The 24,888-nt window shown below is 41.2% G+C and overlaps 1 protein-coding gene across 1 annotated transcript in view; it reads right to left on the reverse strand.

The window, feature by feature from the left end:
• Positions 1–6,853: 6,853 nt before the first annotated feature.
• LOC119936545 (MAP3K12 binding inhibitory protein 1) overlaps positions 6,854–24,888 on the reverse strand; it is a 28,525-nt gene continuing 10,490 nt past the window's right edge. The window contains exons 2-9 of the mRNA XM_038756047.1: positions 21,021–21,140; positions 19,046–19,255; positions 18,856–18,952; positions 16,118–16,183; positions 15,660–15,812; positions 14,610–14,707; positions 8,163–8,201; positions 6,854–7,471 (exon numbers count right to left, since the gene is read on the reverse strand). Coding sequence (XP_038611975.1) covers positions 7,364–7,471; positions 8,163–8,201; positions 14,610–14,707; positions 15,660–15,812; positions 16,118–16,183; positions 18,856–18,952; positions 19,046–19,255; positions 21,021–21,140 — 891 coding nt within the window. The 3' untranslated portion in view covers positions 6,854–7,363. The remainder of the gene's footprint in view (positions 7,472–8,162; positions 8,202–14,609; positions 14,708–15,659; positions 15,813–16,117; positions 16,184–18,855; positions 18,953–19,045; positions 19,256–21,020; positions 21,141–24,888) is intronic.

Consider the following 24,888-nt stretch of genomic DNA (forward strand, 5'->3'; position numbering starts at 1 on the left):
GGCCCAGGGGAACTATAATACTGATAATAATAATAACAATTCTTACTATTGTGGTATTTGTGTGCTTACTATGTGTCAAGCACCATTCTAAGCACTGGTAATCAGTTTGGACACAGTCCCTTTCCCAGATGGGGCTCACAGTCTTAATGGCAAAGGGGATAGGCCATGGGTTCTAATCCCAGTTCTGCCACTTATCTGCTGTGTGACCTTGGGAGAGTCACTTCACTTCTCTGGGCCTCAGTCACCTCATCTGTAAAATGGAGATTGAGACTGTGAGCCCCATGTGGGACAGGGACTGTGTCCAACCTGATTTGCTTGTATCCACCCCAGCACGTAGTACAGTGCCTGATGCTTAGTAAGTGCTTAACAAATACCACAGTTATTATTATTATTAAAAATCCCCATTTTACAGTTGGGGGAACTGAAGCACAGAAAAGTTAAGTGACTTGCCCAAGGTCACACAGCAGACTAGGGGGCAGAACAGGGATTAGAGCCCGTGTCCTCTGATTCCCAAGCCTGAACTCTTGCCACTAGGCCATGCTAAGTTGTTCTGCTGCACACTCCGCTTCCTGAAATGGCCACTGGTGCCCCTTTGCTGAACCGAAAGCAACAATCACCGGTTAAACTATGTATGCTGTCTAAATGAGGGCATCCCACCTTAGAAGGTCCTTTGCAGGGGTTCGTAGACTATATAATAGCCAAGCTTGTCATTAAGAGAGCTCCCTGATGCCTTCCATTGCTCCAGAACCTTCCTATTCAGTCAGATAATGACAATCATTGGATTATTTGTTAAGTGTTTACTATGTGCCAAGCACTATGATAGATAGAAACCAATCAAATCAGATACAGCCCCTGCCCCACTTGGGGCTCATAGTACAAGGAGGAAGGAGAACAGGTATTTAATCCCCATTTATAAGTGGGGAAACTGAGGCCCAGAGGAGTTACCTGATTTGTCTAGTCACACAGCAGTCAAATAGCAGGTCCCCTCACGCCCACTCCTGCTCTTGTTCCAATTTCCACCGCTGAGAGGGAGGGAGACTGGGTGCTAAAAAAAAAAACCACACAAAAAAACAAATATAAAGGCATCAGGGGGCCATATCTATAGTAGCCAGGGGACAGACCAGCTGACAACAGAACTGACCCATTCTAAACCACAGCAGTGGGTTGGAAACTGACCCTTCCTGCTGGTAGCGACTCTTCCTGACCCCTGAGGAGTTTGGAGAGGAAAGCAGTACCCCAGGCCTCCCCCCCTAACACCGCCTGAAGCTGGAGAATGGGCCTTTAGAAAGCTGCTTGAGAAGCAACATGGCCTATTGGTAAGGACACAGAACTGGGAGTCAGAGAACCTGACTTCTAATCATATCTCTGCCACTTATCTGCTCTCTGCCTCCTTTTCCTCAGCTGCTAAATGGGGATTCAATACCTCTTCTCTCTCTTACCGTTAGATCCTTGCTATAGCTACCCCAGTGTTTAACATGATGGTTGGCACATAGTAGGTGCTTAGCAAACACCATTATTGCCAGGTGCTCTGCCTAATTAAACTTTTAACCTGCTGACCTTCTCACTGTGCCTCGATCTTGCCTGTGTCAACCCCTAGCCCACATCGCACCTCTGGCCTGGAACTCTCTCCTTCCTTAAATCTGACAGACAATTACTCTTCCCCACTTCAAAGCCTTATTGAAGGCACATCACCTCCAGGAAGCCTTCCCAGACTAAGCCCCCCTTTTCCTCATCTCTCACTCCCTTCTGCATCACCTTGACTTGCTCCCTTTGCTCTTCCCCCGCTTCCATCCCCATAGCACTTATGTTCATATCCTTAACTTTATTTTATCGATGTCTGTTTACCCCTTTCTAAACTATAAGCTCATAGTGGACAGAGAATGACACTTTGTTGTTGTATTGTACTTTCCCAAGCACCTAGTACAGTGCTCTGCATGCCGTAAGTGCTCAATAAATACGATTGAATGAATGAATATTAAGCACTACACAGATCTGTGGAGTTTTTAGCCCTTTTTCCACGAATAACACTTTCCTCTATCAGCTCAGGATCCCTCTCCCAGGGCTGTGAGCAGGCTGTTCACAAAGAAGGGGCCATTTTACACTCTCCTAGACTGTAAGCGCATTATGGGCAGAGAAAGTGTCTACTAATTCTGTTGTGCTCTCCTAAGCACTTAGTACAGTGCTTTGCACATAGTTAGTGCTCAACAAACACTATTGAAGCAGCGTGGCTCAGTGGAAAGAGCCCGGGCTTTGGAGTCAGAGGTCAGGGGTTCAGATCCCGGCTCCGCCAATTGTCAGCTGTGTGACTTTGGGCAAGTCACTTAACTTCTCTGTGCCTCAGTTACCTCATCTGTAAAATGGAGATTAAGACTGTGAGCCCCCTGTGGGACAACCTGATCACCTTGTAACCTCCCCAGCGCTTTGCTTTGCACATAGTAAGCGCTTAATAAATGCCATTATTATTATTATTATTGATGGATTGATTGATTTTAGCCCAGGGCAATGAGAGGCTCTGCCCAGAGGGCTCACTGGGTGCAGGACGGGGTGCCAGATGATGGCCCCCCCCGTTTCTTGGGTGTCTGCATTCAATTTCCCCATTCACCCATCCGGTTCTACTCTGTTGCTTGATCCAGGGCAATTCCATGGGCGATATGGGGTAAAAGCTCTTCAGGGGAAATTGGAGATCTTAATTACCACGGAACAAAGAAATCACTTACGGTTTATTAAAATCTATCCAGCGCCGATCCAAATAATCTTTCCGAGTGAATGGGTACGTGGGGCACCGGCTTGCAAGGATCCTAATTCACTGACTCCTCCTGCTGCTGTGAGGGCTGTTGAAAACACCACTCCACTTTGGGGTTTGTTTATTAAAATCCTGCACTCAATTCTAAGAAATTAGCCTCCTAGAGGTGAGTCACTTCCTACACTGCAAAGCAGGAATCCCTTTTCAGAGCAAACAAAATCCTGCGCATATATGAGATTTGTTCCCCAACGAGTGGGTAGGGTGACAGGGCTGAGGGATGCTTTGGGGAGAAGCCCCCAGAGTCTGAGAGAGGCCCCAACGCTGCGGGGAGAGGGTCTAGTGAGGCTTCGGTGAACTCCAAATTTGAAGCTCTTTGGCCTTTGAAAACGGGATTGCTGGAAGGAATGTGACTTTTTTTTTAGGCCACAGTAGTACTGGTATTTACTAAGCACTAAACATATTGTATTTACTATATTCTAAAGCACTCTGCTAAGCCCTGGGGTAGATACAAGGTGATGGAAGAAAAAAAAAACCGCTGTAAGCGTGCAGGTTCAACAGAAAGGGTCTTAAGTCTTCCTCTCTCTTAAAGATTAATTCCTTGTCCTCTCTCAGAAAGATGGATGGCTGAGATTTAAGATGATTCTAACAGGAGCCTTGCTGCGCCCAAGCCGATATCTGAGAGGACATGGTTCAGTTTATAACCACAGTTCCCACTGGATCCAGGCCTCCTTTGAATTGGCAAACAGAATCTACTTCAGCTCTGAGGTTGCTATTGGTTTGCTAACGCTAACGCCAGGCTGCTGTTTTGGAACCGGGATAAATTTGACAGGCAGGGAGAGAAATAACGTTTGCTACGCTGGGCGGAATCCATTTACCTTACTGGTATTAGCAATGTCGTTTCAGCCAGGAAGGAATTTCTGCAACTTGGTGTTTGTTCTGCAGAAACCAAAAAATCCCCCCCAAAACAGATGCTGACTTTTTCTGAGCAGGGAGAATGTATTTTTGGAAATGATTTTTTTGATAAAACATGTTTTTGATCAGAGTTTGCAAAGTTAGTGTTTGGTCACACATAAACACCTGCAGGAATTATTATTATTACTACTACTAATAATAATATGGTTCTTGCTATGTGCTTATTATGTGTCAAGCACTGTTCAAAGTGCTGGGGTAAGTGTAAGTTGAATATAGTCCCACATGCAGCTCACAGCATAAGTTGAAGGGAGAAATGGTATGGAACCGCTATTTTGCAGCAGAGGAAACTGAGGCACAGAGAAGTTAAGTGACTTGCCCGAGGTTACACAGTAGGTCCTCTGACTCTCAGGCCTGAGTTCTTCTGAAACCAGCATTCACCCGTTCTGTCTCCGAGCTATCCCTGACCACCTAAACGTCACCGTTCTTGCATCAATCATAACCACATTTTGGCTCTTCTAGCCTTCCTCAGCCCTGCTGGTTTAACTTCCCTAGCCTCTTTGGGAAATTCCAAGAAAACCAACTGATAATACCTGGGGAAAAAGTTTTTCCAGGAGAGCAGCTGAGTGCAAAATTAATATAAAGAGAGCCTACCTGCATTGACTATCACAGTGGTATCTGACTGACTGCGGATGGAATTCTTTTATTTCCACTTATAGTCAAATTACTCCCTGAATTGGAAAAAAAGCAACAAATAATGTGTTTATATAGTACTGGCATCTGATTGGGGATGGAAATCTTTCATTTCCACTTAATAGTCAAATTACTCCCTGTATTGGGAAAACAACAACAAATAATGAGTTTATATAGTACTAGTCTCCCCTGTTCTTTGGTGAGATTCCCAGTAGCCCCTTCTCTCATCTATACAAGGCACACTCTCCCCGTGTGGGAAGGAGAATTTAATTACCAATGGAAAACAGGGAAACTGTTTCTCAAGAAAAAAGAAATAATTAGGCAGCTTAGTAACACTTCGGTTGCTTCCTGAATTAGCAAAGAAGATCAGATAAGAACCAGAACATTAGCAGATAAAAATGATTAGCAACCCACAGCAGCAGCATCAAGCAGATATCTGGGATAATCTGAAGAAATTTTGGGGAAAGAACGAATCAAAAATCCTTTCATTCATATGAAAACAAGGCTGTTTTGTCTGTGGTGTTACCTTTGATTTGGGCTATTTCCTGATAAGGATTCAGGTTTTGTTTTTGTCATTAAGCACTGGTCAGAGATAGGTTTAGGGGTGGCATCCCCCTCTGCAAACAATAAGAGATCCAAAAGATACTTACTCCCTATAGTCTTTTGTAAGCAAGTTTTAGATTTACAGTTCTTTCTGCAAACATCTCAGAAAGCGAAACTGTTTACTGTTCAATAGTGAGCCATAATCACTGGTTGCATAGCTGAACATTTGTTTATATTCCATACATAATCAAACATCATCTAAACTACTAAATACACAAACGTATATCAGGAGTTAAAGCCAAATGGAGAATCCTTGTGCTGAGATAAATCATTTCCAAATAAGCCCTTCCCTCAATTTTCAGGGTCTTGGGGCTAATGACTTGAACTGCAGTCACCAATAATACTCAAAAGTAGTAGCACAGTAATAGTAATCCTACCCATTGAGCACCCACTGGGTGAAGGGCACTGTATTAAACACTTGGGAAAATACAACAGATGCACAGGACATGTTCCCTGTCCAAAGGGAGCTTAAATATACCAGGGGAAACCAACATAAAAATCTTCACGATATCTATCAACTCCACTGCATTGTACTCTCTCAATCAATCAATCGTATTTATAGAGCGCTTACTGTGTGCAGAGCACTGTACTAAGCGCTTGGGAAGTACAAGTTGGCAACATATAAGTGCTTAGCACCGTGCTCTGCACACAGTAAGTGCCCAGAAAATACCACTGATTGATTGAACCAGTGCTTCACGCTGAATTTTCATTCTTGTTCAATTCTTATATATCCTGGCCTAATTTATTTCCACTGAAGGGCCAAATTAAAGGAACACAGACAAGAGGCTGAGATCTGTTCTAAACATTTTAAAAATGGCAAAATAAAATGATCTTCTACTCCAACCCAGTTCTAGAAAATAAAATCCCAAAGGTAGTAACTTCTGTAAACATCAATTTTAAGAGGCTGGCTATGGTGGTTAAGCCTAGAGTTGTAGGAATCTTGATTCTGTTCTTCCATTTGGGGAAATTTTCCTAGTTAGACTGGTGTGCTGTAGGACTCCTAGAAAGATCATTTTAAGAATTCAGATATTCCGAAAAGATGTAGAGAACCAGAGTAGTTCTCATAATAAATTGAATTTCTCAGAAAGTCCTGTCCTCATCAAGAGCTGCTAGAGATGGGGATGAGTAAAAGAACATTTTGGAGCATTATGTCCTATGATAATGGATTGTTGTGAATGTGTACCTACTTGTTTATATAGTTAAAGCTTTTTTCCAGTTATTTCAATTCTTACCCTTTCCTCCCTGGCATAAACAGTCTTTGATAGAGTTCTTCAGGTTCTCCGTTTTACCCATCCCTCTTCTCACCTTTCTGACCTTCACCCCAATTTTGATCTCTCAATGCTCACATGCAAGTGAAAGAAAGCAGCATTCCTACATACTGGCTTCAGGAAACATTTGTTCCCAAATCTCCCTCGAAGATTCCCTCAAAACCTAAACATGTATGAATCAGGTTTTAGGTGAATTCTTAAAAGACAAATAATAATCTGTGAAATAGTAATTTGTTTTTAATCACCTGACATAATGAGGTAAGACTCTTCTGTAATTTTTCTTCCACAAAGCAAAGAGAGAACTATTGAACTTTTCACAGCAGCAGCATTAATTCAGTGAGTGCCCCGAAATAAATATGGGCTGAGTTCCTGCCCAGGACTTGCTACTTGCTTCACACGCGAAAAACAAGAACCCTACCTGGTGGAGCCCCTTGTCTCACGGGGTATTGTGAACACTCAATGAGGTGTGTAAAATGCACTCCTTTAGCAAAAGTGACTCTGAAAGAGTGAGCAAGTTTGCCTAGTTAGGCCGTGTTCACAATATAAAGGTCTTATGAAAACGCGCCCAGTTGTAATAGTAAAAACTGCACCAAAACAAGTGTTTATAATTGATTTCCCAAGAATCTAGACAGCACAATTCCTGATTATCCTTTATTTACATACATTAAAATTAATGACCCGAAAAGCATCAAGACAGTATGAGATTGGATTTTACATGTTTACATATTTAAGGGCAGGCACACCTCAACGTTACAAATATAGCGGAATTAAATATCACATTATCCAAAATAAGTTGTTTCTTCTTAATAATCTTCCCTTCTCCTCTCCAAAAAAAAGGCGGATGAATTGGCTTTTGGCGGGTTAATTTTGTTATTTTCTGAAAGAAACTATATTAATTACCTCCTTTAAAACAGAAGGGAATAGTTTAATGATGCTATTTTGAAAGCACTCATTTTTAAAAACATGACCAGAGCGACTAACTACTATATATTTTAGGAATTCTTGTTACAATAGTGGACTCATTTCCAGTCAGATGAGAATACAGTTTACTTTCATCAAGTCTGCCTAGGTAAACAAATACACTACTTAGACATTTTTGTACATTATATATGTACTATGCAAGAATGACAGTAGCCAAGTGATTTCATTATTGAAGTGGATCAGTCTCTCTGGACTCTGCCTCACTTGATTTTCTGAGCAGTGCTTGCTTAAGGGCATTGATCTTCTCATCAAGTTCAGCCAATGAATAGCTCTCCTGAAAACAAAATAAGAGCAAAGCTAGGAGTTGCTAAACAAATTAGACTTTCAAGGGTGCTAACACATTTTGTGTTACCATTTAGAGTTAATATTTAAAATACCAATAGTTGTGGGACAGCAAGAAAGAGATTTTAAGTTCGAAGGGGGGAAAGCTGAAATGCTGAAGAACGTTACTGTCAAATAGTCTGTTTTACGTTTGTAACATTTGGATCACTCTAGAAGTGGTCAAATATCCGCAATTATGAAAGAGAGTACTTTTAGAGTCAAACAAGTACTTCAGTTGCTTGAAGCAACTGTGAAGAATCTTTGGGCCTAATGCTTGAGATTGGTGTCAGCCGAAAATGAAGAAATTGTGCTTTTTCCCCCCCCACAGAGTTGTAATTTCATTTGAGTTCAGTGGACTCTGGGAAAAAACTAAAAAACTACTGTGTTCATATGCAACCATTTTTAGAGAGCTCTAAATAAGCAGATGTCCTCTCAAGTAAAGTGCATGCTAACTTAACAACCTCCCTCAAAAAATACAAAAACAAAAACTCAAAGCATCTATCTGGAAGTTAGGAAGCTAAGGTTAACAGTGTACAGATTTGAAGATACTTTTTGGAGCAGTTACAGTTGGGGATTTAGTATGATGGGCTCACCACATGTCAATGCACTGCTTTTAGAATGATGATCGAGATAACACAGCTCACCTGGGGTGGCCGAATCTTCCTTCTTTTTCCTGAAAAACTCTAAAAAAGAAAGGTTAAAATGACAACTTATGAGAGAAATGCAGAAATTTCAAAACGTAGAACTCTGAAGCCTGGAGAGTAAGGTGCGAAAAACAAAATAGAAAAATCTGCCTGTCGGCTTACGTTTCTGTAAGAAAGCTGTAAATTGAGAACTAGGAGATTCCAACAAGGCCTCCCATGGACCCCAGCAACCAGCTCCCGTGGACCCATCCCTCAGACACAGTGGTCTTCAAGTCAATTCCCTTCTCTTTCCTGGAAAGCTTTCTTTATTTCTCTTGGCCAAATGGATCAATCATCCCCTCCTCTTTCTAAGACCTAACCAAACCACTTCCTATCGCAGCCCTCAACCCAAACCCAGTCATCGACCTTGCACTTTCCCAAATGATGCTCCTCTATGCCTAATATCTGAAGCCTCGATCTATGTCCTTATAACAACATGAACATGCTTTCTGTAGACAGGCCAATGACCTGTTCTGCCCAGCACTCTTTCTCTGACAGTGGCATCCAAACATGTTCAGGGAAATAAGGTGTTTTAGGAAGTATATACAACTTGTGATGGAAAATATTTAAAGGCACCTAGGGCAGATGAGGGGTCATATAGTTGGGTGATAGACACATATTTGCTTCTGGGCACTGGTGGGCATACTGTAAATTGTAAATATTCTTGTTGCTGTGACTTTCCACAAGACCCCATTTCACAAAGCTCTGGGGTCTAGAACCAGGCAAGGAGGGAATGGACAGATTAGATGGCATTCTTGAATCTCTAAATAGTGAACGTCTTGGGAAAGTGGTCTACTGGAAAGAGCACAGGCCTGGGGGGTCAAAGGACCTGGCTCCTAATCCCGGCTCAGCCACATATCTGCTGTGTGACCTTGAGCAAGTCACTTAACTTCTCTGGGCCTCAGTCCCCTCATCTGTAAAATGGAGATTAAAACTGTAAGCCCCACATAATAATAATAATGATATGTGCAAAGCACTGTTCTAAGCACTGGGGGGGATACAAGGTGATCAGGTTGTCCCATGTGGTGCTCACAATCTTAATTCCCATTTTACAGATGAGATAACTGAGGCTGAGAAAAGTTAAGTGACTTGCCCAAGGTCACACAGCAGACATGGGGCAGGCCCGGGATTCAAACCCATGACCTCTGACTCCCAAGCCCGGCTCTTTCCACTGAGCCATGCTGCTTCTCTGTGTCCAACCTGATTAGCTTGTCTCTATCCCAGTGACTAGAACAGTGCCTGGCACATAATAAGTGCTTAACAAGTGCCATAAAAGAAAAAGTCACAATTTGAAGGTCTGACCAGGTGCTCAATCCAACTTTGGAGACCTTCCATTCTCTTGACTCTGGTCAGCACTGATGTAAGGCACCCCTTAATGGACTTCTCCGTTGGGCGGAGGAAGATCGCCTTCGCCATCATCACCATCACGATGAGGAAGCTGAGGCCCAGAGAAGTGAAGTGACTTGCCCGGAGTCACCCAGCTGATGAGTGGCGGGGCCAAGATTTGAACCCACAACCTCGGACTTCCAAGCCCGGAAGAGGAAGAGGCAGGGCGCAGTGGGTAGAACCTGAGCCTGGGAGTTAGAAGGCCCTGGGCTCTAATCCCGGCTTCGCCACACGTCTGCTGTGTGACCTTGGGCAAGTCACTTCACTTCTCTGGGCCTCAGTTTCTTCCTGTCAAATGGGGATGAAGACTGTGAGCCCCCCATGGGACAACCTTATCACCTTTTAGACTGTGAGCCCACTGTTGGGTAGGGACCGTCTCTATATGTTGCCAACTTGTACTTCCCAAGCGCTTAGTACAGTGCTCTGCACACAGTAAGCGCTCAATAAATACGATTGATTGATTGATTGATCATAAAGGAAATGGAACAAATTGAACATCGGTGCTGGGAAGGGGACAAGGAGGAGGGGCTGGCATCCACAATATTCCTCTTGCCTTCAAACAAAATGGTTTGCTGCCTCTCTCCTACCCAGAGGAGCTGGGCTCCTATGTTGAGGCACACGAGACCAAAGTGGAAACACACAACACTACGACTTGCTAGTATTTATTAAATCAATAGTTTTTATTGCGCTCCTGTTGTGTACAGAGCACGGCACTAAGCACTTGGGAGAGTAGTAGACATGATCCCTGTCCTCAGTAAGCTTACAATCTAGTCTCACTACTACAAAGTGGAGGGCATGGATTTTTTTAATGGTATTTGTTAAGCGCTTACTACATGCCAGGCACTGTTCTAAGCGCTGGGGTAGACACAAGATAATCAGGTTGGGCTGGGGTTTACAGTCTACGCAAAAGGGTATAGTCTAGACAGGATGGCCTCTCTTGGGGGATTAGCAGACCTGATCCCGTGTTCAGTCTATCTCTAAGTTTTGGGCAGGAACAGTGATTTGATTACGGTGGGTTTAATTTCATTCAGGAAAACATCATAATGATTGCTTTCTGCAAAAAGTACAAGTTTGCTGTGTAATAAACAATTAAAATTTCACAAACAGGGCCCTTCAAAATTTGGCAAGGTAATCAGAAGGGGTTTTCCCTTCTAGGGAGGGAATGGTACGATAGAACTCAAATCCAAGGAAACACCCCTCAAAAGTTTCCTAGATGGATAAGATTCCCTGCTTAAAGTGTTCTCTTGGGCCTGCTTCTTCCTCATACACTGATCTCCACGCTTCTCTTCCTTGGGACAGATGGGCTCCACCTCACCAATTCCCAGAAGACTCACCTCTTCCAGGATGCAGATAGCTATGCATTGTTGGAAGAACATTCCTAACAGTCTTTTGTTCCATTTCATGTTTGGGACAGAAGACTTTAGGGAATGCTCTTTCAACAACATGCAGCTCTTTGGATAAGAGCGATATAACAAGAACGGTTGGGTGTTTGCTTGCAACATCGGTTGAGGCATACACGCTACAGCGTAAGTTTTTCTGAACAAGGGGTTCGTCAAGAATGTAACCCTCGTGTTACAAGAGAACTGAGTATATTAGAGTTCTTGAAATTTTGCACTTCTAGCTTTTGGTGACCCAAAGTCCTGCGAGGACCCAGCAAGGCCAACCGGTAGATAATCAGATTTATCTGCTCCCTTCTCTTCAGGTCGTCGGCACTACCTTTGAAGGGCATATTCCGTCTCCCCCTTCTAGACTGTGAGCCCGCTGTTGGGTAGGGACCGTCTATGTTGCCAACTTGTACTTCCCAAGCGCTTAGTACAGTGCTCTGCACACAGTAAACACTCAATAAATGAGACTGAATGAAATGAATGAATATTCGCAGTTTGAGAGGCACTTACTGGAATCGTCTACATTTGGCATTGGGTAGAATTGTTTTTTCCTAATCTTTACTAGCCTGTAGCAGGGAACCTAGTTTAAACTGCACTGCTGCCCAGGCAATTCTCTGACCAGAGTAGCCATGGCCATTCTCCCACCATCCCCATGGCAGGTCTTTAGAGGCACAAGCGCAGAGCAGGTTGCTCTGCAGAGCGTTGCTGCCGGAGGAATGACTGCCTTTTTGTGTCCCCCAATAGCATTTGTTAAGCGCTTACTATGTGCCAGGCACTGTACTAAGAGTTGGGGTAGATAAAAGCTAATCAGGTTGGACACAGTCCAAACAGTCCATGTCCCACACGGGGGCTCACAGTCTTAATCCCCACTTTTCAGATGAGGTAACTGAGGCACAGAGAAGTTAAGTGATTTGCCCAAGGTCACAGAGGAGACAAGTGGCAGAGCCGGGATTAGAACCGAGGTCCTTCTGACCCCTAGGCCCATGCTCTTTCCACTAGGCCACGCTGCTTGAAATGAAGAATAAGTAGGGTGGGGGAGATGGCTTTTCCATCAGCAGCTCCTGAGGATGTGCTGTGCTACCCAGGGAACTCCAGGTTTAATAACAGGGCTCAACAATAGCACTTTGTTAAAAGCTGACGGCGTATAAATACAAACACCACAACAGCATACTTTTCATTTTTAAGAACATTTTTTTTAAAGTGCGTGGGTGTGCTAAGCTAACAGGTGGTTTCAGGATAATACATTTTGAGATTAACAAACACAAATCTAGGGCCACTTGAGGTTCGTTAAAACGAATTTTCTGTAGTGGCTTCTTTCGGAAGAGCTCCAAGTGCTTTCCGACAGGAGCGTTCTCTCTTGCTCGCGTCACCCCTGGGAGGGAGGGCGGGTTATTAAACTACTTGGAACAATGCTCGGCTAAAAACATTTACTAGAAGCGTCCGTAAGTGGTAATTGGGCATGGAAGTTGCCCTCAGAGAATCAGCAAATACCACTGTGGATTTAGGCGGTCCATGCCTTTCGGTCAGTTCCGTAGTCCCACAGTTGAAGATGGACAAATAGTCCAGCACAGTGCCTAATCCCGGCCTGTTGCCCAGTGGTGGGGGTGGTGAGGAAATTGTGTTTTCTTAGCCCCCTGAGCAAGAGGGATGTCACTTAGCACTATTATTTCCAGGTGTTCTAGCTTCCAATCAGTTTGATCAAATACATAGCTATATCTCTGGAAAATGGCATGAAGTTTTAGAACTTTCATTTTTCGGCACCTTCTGGTTCTTGGTTAATGGGGCAGGGTGAAAAGGAAGAAGGGCTGGACGGTCCAGCCATAAACTATCAATTCCTTATCCCCGTCATCTTTACTATCAAAGAATCTTACGTCAACATTCCCCTAAGCAGCACAAGCTTCTCCTGGCACTTTTAAAACAGTTTCATTTTGCTAACTTTTTCAGAGATCGAAATCTTAACAAATGCAATTCTTCTGTTGCCAACTTGATAGAACCAACCTCGTTTCCTTCACATGAAACATGCTCAGAGCTGTCTAAACCTGAAATCTTTACTGACAGGCGGTCCATATAATTTTATTTAAAGATTCAGAAGCCTTCAAAATACGTATTTTGGGAAAGGTACTGAAAAGGAATAGATCAAATTTCACCTGCCATGATCAGTTTAATGCCTAAAATTTTTAATCTGGTGCATATTTTCCATAACACTAAAAATTTTACAACCATTTGGGATAGATGTTGGAAAGTATTAACTAAACAAATGAAAATCTCCTTAGTCTATACAGCTAAGCAACTTTGGGTTAGACAGATGAAGTCTTCTGCCCATAAAAGACAGTTAACCATAGTTTGTGGTTTTTAAAGGTGATGTTAAAATTAGACATCCCTGTTCTGTGTAGTGCATTAGAAGGCAGAACGCTTCCAAAGCTTCAAATTGATCAGAAATTCCTTTATGATGATTCTGGGGTGCCCTTGTCTGAGTTCTCATATCAATAAAATTTCATCTGAGCAGCACCATCAGGTACAAAGAGGAAACACTCACACAAGGTGGAAAAAAGAATATGGTAAATTTTTCAAGTCACTATCTTGTTGAAAATTATTTGATGAAAAAAGGTCTTAACGTGACTGGTAAACATTAACTGAGATTTGTTATTAATACTTGGCTACGTAAATAGTCTCCCTCTACAATAAGCTCTTTCGTTTCCAGAACATTTCCAACAGGAGCACACCAATGCTTTCGTTTCAACTGATACTTCAAAACCATTTCTTGGTACTTGTGCAAATACTTCAAGTAAAATCCTTAAACCACCTCATGCAAGTTTCCTAGGTCTGCAAGGGCACTGATTTAAATTTGGAAGTGATTTTAAAGCTATAATATCGAACAGTTTTCCTTTTCATGAATTACTGTTGGACCAGGACATGCATACAGAATATGTTATGTTGTACAGTCAGTAGCTCTGTCTCTCCGTATACCAGCAATGCCTAATGACTCAAATCTGAAATTCTACTAAAAATAATTTTGAGTTACTCTTATAAACCTTTAGCCCAACACAAAATCAGTGGAAAAAAAATTTCCCCATTTATTTTCCATTTTTGATATATTTCATGCCCCCAAAAGAATATTAAACACTTCAACATATGGAAGCACATTTTAACACACTGACTCAGCTCAGATTCTGCTGTGGATTAGTAGAAAAACATCTCTATACAAATAGTTTTTCCTGAAAGTGTAACTCTAGAACTTTTTTCAAGTATTAATTACTTCTACAGGAATTAGGAGGACAAAGTAATTTTTGATATGATTTGATGACTGAATATAAAACTAAGTCAAAAGTTTTTAAAATATCTAAAGTTTTCAAAATATTTCTGAAATAGCATTTTCTAGTAAAACCTCATCTTCCTCTTTTCATTATTTTAGTGTAGGTGGTTGCAATATTCCTTCTAATATAACATTGCTTAAAAGAACTCTGAAAAGCCAAATGTTACACATTAATCACATTCCCTGATGATTGAGTTGAAAGTTTTCAGTTTGTGGATATTTTGTAATCCAACAAAAAAGATGCTTTAAAAAAAGGGGGAAAAAAACAAAATGAATTATATTTTTGGTGACTCTGAAGATAACAGATGAAGAGAATATACTCACTACAGACTGAAAATATTCAGGGGACAGTCCTTCCAATTCTAAGATTTTATCTTCAAGCTTTTTAATTCTCTGATAAATATCTCTAGGCACAGGTCCTCCTAGACAGATCAAAGCCAAAAAAAATTTTTGGGAACAGTACTTGAACAAATTTTCAATTGCAATTCTAAGCATTAAAAGGTGTCTGTAATAAATAACAAAATTAGAGAACATTTCAAGGTAATATCTGAAAAAGCACTCATTCAAATAGCTGTAGATGACCTGAATTTCAGAGAGAATGGAGAAATTTTAAATCACTTAAATTTCAAGTTTGTATTTATGCAAGTACTTGGACATAAATTAAAGAAAGAATCATGTTAAAGCTTAAGATTGCTACTCAAAGACTAAGGAAATTTGTTTCTTGTCGAAACAGGAGCTGTTTCTTCTAGGATGCTGTTATTCTGCTCCAGCACAAGCCAAGTACTTTATTTCATAAATTAAGGGCAGAGTTCCGAACTGGGAACTTTTAAATGCTCCACCTGTTCAGAGTTCTGAGCAGTCTGAATTCACTGTTGGACTTTTATCCTAGAAAGAATGAAATAAGAAAAAAATCCTTCAAAACATAGCTTGCTCTGCGGCTTAATAGTGGGTGTTCTCAGTTTCCACGGAGGGAGACTAAATCTGTCTCCAGTCTCGGCCTCTTGTTGCCTGAGCAATGCACTCTTGCCCTGCTGCACGGAGAGCGACGACACTCATCTAGCCAATTATGCAGATGGTTGGGAAAAAGAGCCTTCTCTAGCCCTTAGTTGTAAATGCAGGGAAGGATTAAGAATGGAAAGATCCTCTGGGATCTACCTGGGATCCTGTCAAATCTCAACACCACAATAACAAAACAACAAGAAAAGGTGTGAGTTTCAGGCACGTAATTCCAATTCAATCATAATTTGCTATACAGAACAATACAACTCTTCTACACCTGAATTAGTTGTCACTCACTCACTCACACACATACACACACTCACTGTCTCTCTCTCTCTCTCTCTCTTTCGCTCACTCTCTCTTGCTTTCTCTTACCCGTTTGTAATCGCAAGTGAGCTTCAATATTTTGTAGTCTTTCCTCCACGGCCTGGTTCCCACAGTCACGAAGCATGTTGCTAGCTTTAGGACCAGACCCGTGTGCTCCTTCAGCTCTTGTCTGTGGGCCATAGGTATTCACGACCCTAGAAACTAAAGGTAAAAAGAAACTGCCATGAGGATTTGCAGCACTTACGTGTAGATTTTCACATGAGAATTAGTTCCTTTTAAGAAAATATTCTTTTTATGCCAACCACCCAACCCCAAAATACAATAAGAAGGCCTAGAGATGCTGGCTTTTTAAAAATACCTATCATTAAAAATATCATTAGCTACTGGTTTCTGGTATGGTATTTAGGACCGGCATTCGGTGAAAATGGGGATTAAAACTCCGATCTCAAAGTTTCAAATTTTTCATATCAATCAGCTCAATCAAGTGAGTTGAATGAAATACATACCCCTCACATGACTCTTAAACCCTGGATAAGGAGTGAAGACTGCATCAGTTCTTGCACAACTATTCTCTAAGGAAAGAAAAAAAGAGAGTGTGAATGTTGGGAAATTACAAATATTATTCAATAGAGAGAAAAGTGCCCTTCCCCCTAGAATTACCTCCAGTCCCAAAACATTCACATGCTAAAGCTGATGCATTAAATATGTGCCTCAAAAGCTAGTGGCATATATTGGGTCATTTAAAGTAACACTAAGGGTTCAGGCTTCGTACTTTCAATGGGATCAATTCTACAGTGAAATAAAGTCCAGAAATTGCCGCTGCAGGAGCCAATTTACTTCTTATTACGGGAGACTGTTTATGTCCAAATGGGGAAATGTTTTTCTCATTTTACTCCATTGAAGGACTGGGACTAATGGTTTTCTTTAATTAAATCAACTTTAAAAAATTCAAATTGAGCATATTTTAAACTGTCTACTGCATTTACAGTGAACAGGCATGAGAAGGCTAACTCTTTAATATTTGCGTCTTTTGCTGAAGTTTTACACAGCAAAGACCCAGGTCACAAACACACAATCTCCCCTCAAAAACCCTAAACAGAGTGCTCTTCTTTTTCAGAACTAGCATGAGATGCGATTTCAAGAGAAATACGTTGTGAGGATTCAATCCAGCCCTGGTTTATTAAAAAGCTAATAAGCAGAAACCTAGTAAGAGACTTTCTGTAATTAGGCTAGCCTAAGCATGCCAAAAACAAATTATAAATTGAGACAAAGCAGCTAGGAGGCTACTAGAAGACTCAATCAAAAGCTTTAAAACAATATAATAAAGTAACATTCAGTAAAACACAATGGGAGCATGCTGGATGATTTCCTGAACATTATAGACCCGGCAGCCAGGTTCTAGAGAAACCTACGAAAATGAACCGAAGGTCAGACATTGAAAGAAAATTCTATTTCCCCCCAGTGAATTGGCTTCCATTCGGTTAGTCATTTTCAAAGAATTGTTTTATATTTCTCTAAAGGATAAGTGGCGATGCATTAGAAGACATACGCTACTGTGTCATACTTGCCCAGACAAAGCCATGGTCCACTAATGCAAAATAAAATCTGATAAGTAGAACTTCAGCTGGGTACTAAATAGGTCTAGGTGGCTATTTAGTAGTGTCTTCTGGGTTCCCTCGAGGTAGAAAGGATCCCCAAAATGACATTCTGACTCCTGGGACCTCTGATTGGCAGGTGGTAGGTTAGGACAGGGGGAAAGAGGGGAACCCAGTGGTGGGTGGCCGGAGGTGAGGAAGAGAAAGGGAAGCAAAGAGAGAAACTGTCGTTCTCTCCAAAGGCTTAGATAGTGTTAAATCCCAATATACAGGCTGGGTGACCCATTAATAAGAAATCCGACAGACTGGGTACGGAGCCGGTGGAGGCACCAGTATGAACCTCTCTTCTCAGCAATCTCTCGCCAGCACAGTTTTGAGCCGGCAAGGGATTGAACGGGCTGAGGAAACCTGCTGAGCATTTCAATTCTTTTCAGTTTTTATCCCCTGGTGGTTTATAATAATAGAGTCGGCAGGGTGTTCAGAGGAATAACATTAGGGACGCATGTGTGGCTTCTCCCTCAACAAACCTAGTCGCTCGAGTTCCTTATTGGTGGATCCCGCAGGCTCGGATGTGAGGATTTTTTTTTTTTTATGGCTGCACCTGTGGGCCTGAAGAGCTGGTTGTAGACATGTCCAGCCTTCGGTGGGAACCGGGACCATTCCCATCGGGGGGAAATTTTCTAAATTGGGGCAATGGGTGACGATATTACCCTCCAGACACCGCCAGCTTCGTGATTACAATTACTAAAAGGTGGGAAAGGAAACTGGATGCCCAGTTTTCTAAGAAAAAATACTTCCCATATTTCTTAGGGCTCCTTATTTGAATTAGCCTAATAATAATAATAATGGCATTTATTAAGCATTTACTATGTGCAAAACACTGTTCTATGATCAAGCCGATGGCTCCAGCCGGTTAGGAAGGAACAAACTGCTCCTTTTTGGAGGAGCACTTTTCTGCTGTGTGATCCTGGGCCAGTCTCAACTTCCCTTTGCCTGTTACCTCATCTGAAAAATGGGGATTAAGACTTTGTGCACCATGTGGGACATGGACTGTGTCCGACCTAATGTGTATCTACCCCAGCACTTAGTACAGCGCCGGGCACATAGTAAGTGCTTAAATACCATTAAAAAAAGTCCTATGCCACTCTGCATCCTGCAAGAGGCAGGTTCCCCAAACCCGGCTAGCCAGGAATAGCTCACGCAATTCACTCCCTTTGAGCTGGTAGGGACAAGTGCTCCAAGGTGATGTGGCTTTGGGGGGTTTAAAAAAAAAATCAAAAAAAGAGTAAATAAAATGTAATCTGTTCTGTTTTAATGACAGTAATGTTCACTAACTAGTAGCGGACTCATGCGGAAGTGTCCGTAAAAATTATTGACATTTCGTAGTCTTCCTCTCCAACAGAGGAAGAATTTCTTGCTCTATTTAGCTTGGCACTCTTGCTCTCAGTGACTCAAAGAGTGGGTCTTAGAAACCATTCTTTAAAACTCTGAAAAATCTATTTTCCTTGGCCTCATTATTTTTGCAATAAAAGCATGTCCTTAAATACTATTCTTTTTAAAAGCATGGAAAGGACACAGAACACAGCAACCTTCAAAGGAAAATGCACATTTACAACTACTTGAAGATTAATTTCTTGCTGGGTAGTTACCTTGATTACAATCGATAACATTACAAAATTCCCTGACATTGTTTTCATTGATCTCAGCCTGTTTTCGCTCGATGAACGCTGATATCCGCCTGTCAATCTGCAAACAATAAACATGTTGATGCGCATATTTGGTCCCAGAAGCGCCAAACTTTTAAAAAACCGCTTTTCAGATCAAGGCAAAGTCTCTTACTTCTGCTTTTCCGGCCTTTATTTGGACTACTTCTGGATCAAAATTGTTCTGTGCCTCTTTCACATCTCCTGAATCAGAGTCTTTATATTTTTCTTCTGGTGGTGGGTTACCCTCGGAAAGTTTTGGATTTGAGTCACTCCTATTGCCTGTATCTTCAACAGTAGTTGTAGTTTCCTCTTTAATTAGAGGCTGGAGTTTTTCTAAAAAAGACTTCGAGAAAAATATAATTGCTACTCCCCAAACTGAGCAAGATCCCTTCTAAGTGCAGTTTTCGATACTGTATAGAAATGTTTAAATGATTTAACCTCAGCTACCCAATTAAAACATTAGCCTCTAAATAATATTTCTAATGTGATTTGTTGCTTTACGGTGTCACGTCCATTATCATTTGTTTCAGGCTTGTGAGAAAGCGGAAGAAATCTCAAACCGTCTTTCAGGGAATCTCTGTGTCATACTCTGTTATTTTGTGCCAAATCAAAGCGCAGCCTCTGGCACCAATGCCACTTAATTAACATGTCATTCAAATGCCTCCTCAGAACACTAAGGCTTAGTATTTTTCCTCCTTAACATGAGAGCGGGAGCTCTCACTCAGCAAAGCCCTTGCATTATCACTGTATCACTGGAGATTCTCCACTTGAAACTGCAGTTGGCCAAAGTGTATGAGAACACTGACATGAAATATATAGGTGTTATGCTGAACACTCAGGCTTTTCCTGACATGGCAGGTTATCTCCTTAGGTCGTGAAATTAAATAAAAAAAAGAAAGCCCACTGTCGTCCACATTAGAAAAATAACTGACTCTCATGATTCTGGAGGAAAAAAAAATGGATATATAATGTAAATTATACCATTCATTTCTCTCTCTCACAATTAAGTCTCACTCCAGTTCTACAGCTCACTGCCCTATAAAACTGGGGTTAACTATTACTTCTAAACATGAAATCAAGAGTTAGGTTTTTGCCATGAAGTCCTCGAAAGTAAAGGGAGGGCTGAAAATTAATGTCTATTCCAGCCTCAATAGCAAAAATCTCTCCCCCGTAACACACACCACATTAACAGTTATCAAAAAAATCACAATTACATTTTTTTACAGCTCCAACTGTGCTCCCTTTGTTTTCCACTGCACAGACTTTTCTGCAACCTATAATAATATCATATTAAAGCCAGAAAACTGACCAATCCAAACAGATCCCCATCTTCTAACACTACCCATGTCGAAGTTGCCCCAGGTAAAATGAACATTTGCATGAATTAAGATCACAGATGTTCAGCTAAAGCAGCCTGGTCACAATATTGTTCAGTTACTGACCTGAAACATTCAAAAACAAAACAATAACAGCATACAGCTGAATTAGTTCAGTGGCTACTTCCAACATAGAGGTTGAACCATTTCACACTGCTATGGAAAATGGAGAGGCAATACAGGGACTGGCTACTTAGTAGGATGAGACATTAATGTCACAGAAATTACTTTCTTTAAAAAAAAACTATGCTGAAAATATGTTTAATTGCGATAGACACTCCAGGATGTATCACGCTGGGATAATGCCACTTCTCGAACCACTGAAAGCACTAGATGAGCCGCCAAACTCACCCAAGGCATGGAATCATTATCATAGCATGACACACACCTGCCGTGTCTTATTGCTTAATTATAACCCACCATAGATGGAACTGTATTGAATTTACAATGCAAGGCTAGAATTGAATAGGGCTGCATTCAGTCAATCTGCATCCTCACATCAGCCTAGTGAGCTGTTCCCATATCTGTCCTGCTCAACATATAAAGTAATGACAGCTTTGAAATCTAGAAAAAGTGTGGTGGAATCCTGGCTACGCAAAATGTCTGTAACGGGAAACTCACTGCATTTCAGTGAGACAATGAGCTAAAAGCAATTGAGAAGACACTGCACCTTATTTAACTGCATTTAATTGCGAATCCCCCAGCTGAGTTAGAGTCCAAAAGGATATTTACCTGTAAATACAAAACGTGTTGCTGAAGTGCACTGAAGAGCAATGTAGGCTGGAGTGCCGAGAGGCTCTGAAGCTTGTTCCAATCGATTGTAATTTTCAGCACATCATCTCCAAGGTTAAGCTTCAAAAGGGCAAATCGGCATCATCACAAAATTACACCATTATGCTCTACATATGGGCTGTCACAAGTATTTAGAACTTCTCCAGAGCAGCATCCAAATGTCTACTCGGCCCCCAAATCGCTAATATTTTAATCTCCTTAGAATACAAATTCCAACTTTGTCTGCAATGAAAGCTAAATACTTCGGAATACGAGTGGGAACCTCAAGTTCCAATTTAGACATTCCTTGTTAACTAAATCTCTGATCCCTATTATTTGTCAACCATTAATATCTGTATCACGTTTATATGATTGCCTTCTCTACCCCAAAATCAAGACCACTCATCTACGCATAAAATCTAAGTGAACGGATCAAAAAGAACATATCATTGGTGGTCTATGCCTGGTGGATTAATCTGTGATGTAACTAAGCACCAGCGGGAATGAGAGATTACGATCAACATTCTTCCTAGAACAGGGAAATACAGCCCAAAATGGAGAGATGGATTCCTAGCAATGAGGATTTTAATGATGGATCTACAAGAAGGTGAATGGTAGAGATTACGTGAAAGGCCCTCAAATACTCTGGCAACCCAAGTTTTAGTGCACAGACGTACAAACTGAATTTCAGCCTAGGCTATCGGAATTGGAAATTCTCTACAAAAAACTATCAACAAATTGAACATACCACTAGAATATCTGAAAAATCCCACACGCTCTTATTTCAGGAATCCATAGTCTGAAAGAACAGTGCTTTGCATATAGTAAGCACTTAATAAATGCCATCATTATTATTATTATTATTATTATTAAGTGAAACTTGAATGTGATATTCTCCTAGGAACCCTACTTTTGGAACACTGCCTCAAAATATGGGAGGGTTGAAAAAGCACATGCTAGAGTGAAATCTGGTCAAAATAAACTTGGGTTTTACTTAGGTTTTGGAAAGCAAAGCAAATATACAAACCCATGAGAAGTCCTGTATAAAGGCAAAAGAAACATCTAAGAGCCTTGTGTTTCAAATTTTAGAAGAGTACCTAAAATGCTAAATATTGAAAACCTGGGGGCTGACAGTGATTAAAATAGGTTATTTAGACTGGATAAATAATTGACTTTCAGCATCTGTGATACTCCTTTTCTTCAGGACTAAATTGAAAATTCAGAAGCTCAAAACTTTCTGGCTCTAGTAAACTTATTTTAATGTTCAATATTAACGCTGTTCTATACCATAGCACTATATTACTATGGTTTCACATCAATCATTTTTGAGTGCTTACTGTTTGCAGGACACTGTACTAGGCACTTGGGAGAGTACAAACGAACAGAGTTGATAGTCATGTTACCTGTCCACAACATTCCTCCCAAAAGGTTTCATATCTGCACCCAGTTTAGGGAAGAAATTCTCAACTTAAAGCAAAAATATCAAACATAGAATTGGCATAAAACCAAGTTCATAATTACATATTTCAATGAAACTGGGAAAAATTGCAATCAAATCAAGTTTTTTTAACTGCACTTATGATCAATGGAATGATGAATCACACACAACCTCTGCATTTTAGGTGCACCTCTGGGGTCAATTCATATGTGAACATAGGTGAATTACCTACCCACCCCTGGACCGAGCCTAATAAAAAGTATAATATTTTAACAGAAAGATCTGGCAAAGTTTTCAACTAATGTTGATCACTCCCTTCCCCCTCATCTGTGTGAAATGTAAATATTCCCTAACTTTGGGGGAGAGACTCAGCAAACTCATGATTTTAATGCTCAAAACACAGGAGGTCCAAAATATGGGACTGGTAATCTTTCATCACCCCCCCAAAAAAAAACCCAGAAATGGAAACTGGGGACAAGCAAAACATTAGTGAGCAACACACACACACCACAGTAATTCTTTTTTGGCACATGCACTTTAACAGGCACAGCATGGGTCAGGAAAATTCAAGCCACAGCACACAGAGTTAGTTGAATTGACCAGTGTCAAGCTTTATGAAACTTTAGTTCACAGGTGTACCTGAGCCTATAAGAATCTTATATAGACAAAGGAAAACTAAAAATTCCAAAGCTTCTTTACTTGGAAAAATATGTTCTTTATACAAAGGTAGTGCATTGAAAGGAAGAGAAAAAAATCACTTCCCATTGCTAAAATAACAACAGGGTTGTCTGTGTATGTGGTTTTCCATTGATTTCCTCAAAAATAATGGTTTGCAAACTTTGAACATAACAGATCTGACCTTTTAAAATGTTAAATTCCTTTCAAATTTTTTCACATACTTTCAAAAAGAAACTGGCAAACACTTCAGTAAACGGCTTGAAATGCCTTCAAGAATTGCAAAGCTCTAGTAGCTTCCAAAAAGCATACCATATTTTGCTGTTCTGATGTATAAGACACACATTTAAAAATCACAATAGGAACTCGACCCTTGGGAAAGTTTTTCCTTCCAACACATCTGACAAATTAAAATCACAGGCCGTTTGACATGGGTAGGTGCCGTCATCAAAGCCCTATTTATTAGATAGCAGAATTGAATTGTTCCAGGCTCAGAATCTACAGATCTTATTCATTCAATCGCATTTATTGAGCGCTTCCTGTGTGCTGAGCACTGTACTAATCTTAATATCTAGAAGACTTTACCCGGCAATTAGTTGCTGAAATCCAGGTAATAAATATATTATCTTGAAGAAAAGATTTGGGGTTTTTGCTTGTGCACGAATAAAACTTTATAGGACCGGCTCAGGAAGAGTTATCCCGCTTTCCGTGCGGGGGACACTCGATGCCACGGGATCGGTACTGAGCGTGTGGCTTTTAACACAACTGCAGTGCACACTGGCCCCGGGACAATCAACCACTCAATCATTGGTATTTTTTCATTCTTTTCATTGTATTTATTGAGCGCTTACTGTATGCAGAGCACTGTACTAAGCGCTTGAGAGACAGCAACAGAACCATAAGCAGATACATTCCCTGCCCACAAAGAGCATACAATGGAGACGGGGGAAAATTAAGTGCTTACTGTAGCAGAGAAGTGTGGTAAGAGCTTGAGAAAATGCAGTATAACCAAGTTGGTAGACACATTCTCTGCCCACAACGAGCTTATAGTCTAGACAGTGTAATCAATCAATGGCATTTACTGGGCACTTACTGTGTGCAGAGCACTGTAATAAGCGCATGGGAGTGTACAGTCTCTAGACTGTAAACTCATTACGGGCAGGGAACGTGTCCACTAATTCTATTGTATTGTGCTCTCCCAAGAGCTTAGGAGCTTTCTCTGCACATGGTAGGGGCTCAATAAATACCACTGCTTCATTCATTCATTCATTCATTCAATCGTATTTACTGAGCGCTTACTGTGTGCTAGGGAGAGTACAATATAACAGATTCCCTGCCCACAATGAGCTCGCTGCTTGATTACAACACTGGTAGACACATTCATTCAATCGTATTTATTGGGCTTGTACTGTGTGCAGAGCACTGTGCAGAGCACTCGGGAGAGGACACTACAACAACAAAGATATTCCCTGCCCACAACAAGCTTGCTGCTTGATTACAACAGAGTTGGTAAGCACGTTCATTCAATCGTATTTACTGAGTGCTTACTGTGTGCAGAGCACTGTGCAGGCACTCAGGAGAGGACACTACAACAGACACATTCCCTGCCCCCAGCGAGCTCACTGCTTGGTTACAATAAAACTGAGTTGGTAAGCACGTTCATTCAACTGAATTTACTGGGTGCTTACTGTGTGCAGAGCACTGTACTAAGCATTT

Source organism: Tachyglossus aculeatus, chromosome 14 (genome assembly GCF_015852505.1).
Source record: "Tachyglossus aculeatus isolate mTacAcu1 chromosome 14, mTacAcu1.pri, whole genome shotgun sequence".
NCBI classification, from domain to species: Eukaryota; Metazoa; Chordata; class Mammalia; order Monotremata; family Tachyglossidae; genus Tachyglossus; species Tachyglossus aculeatus.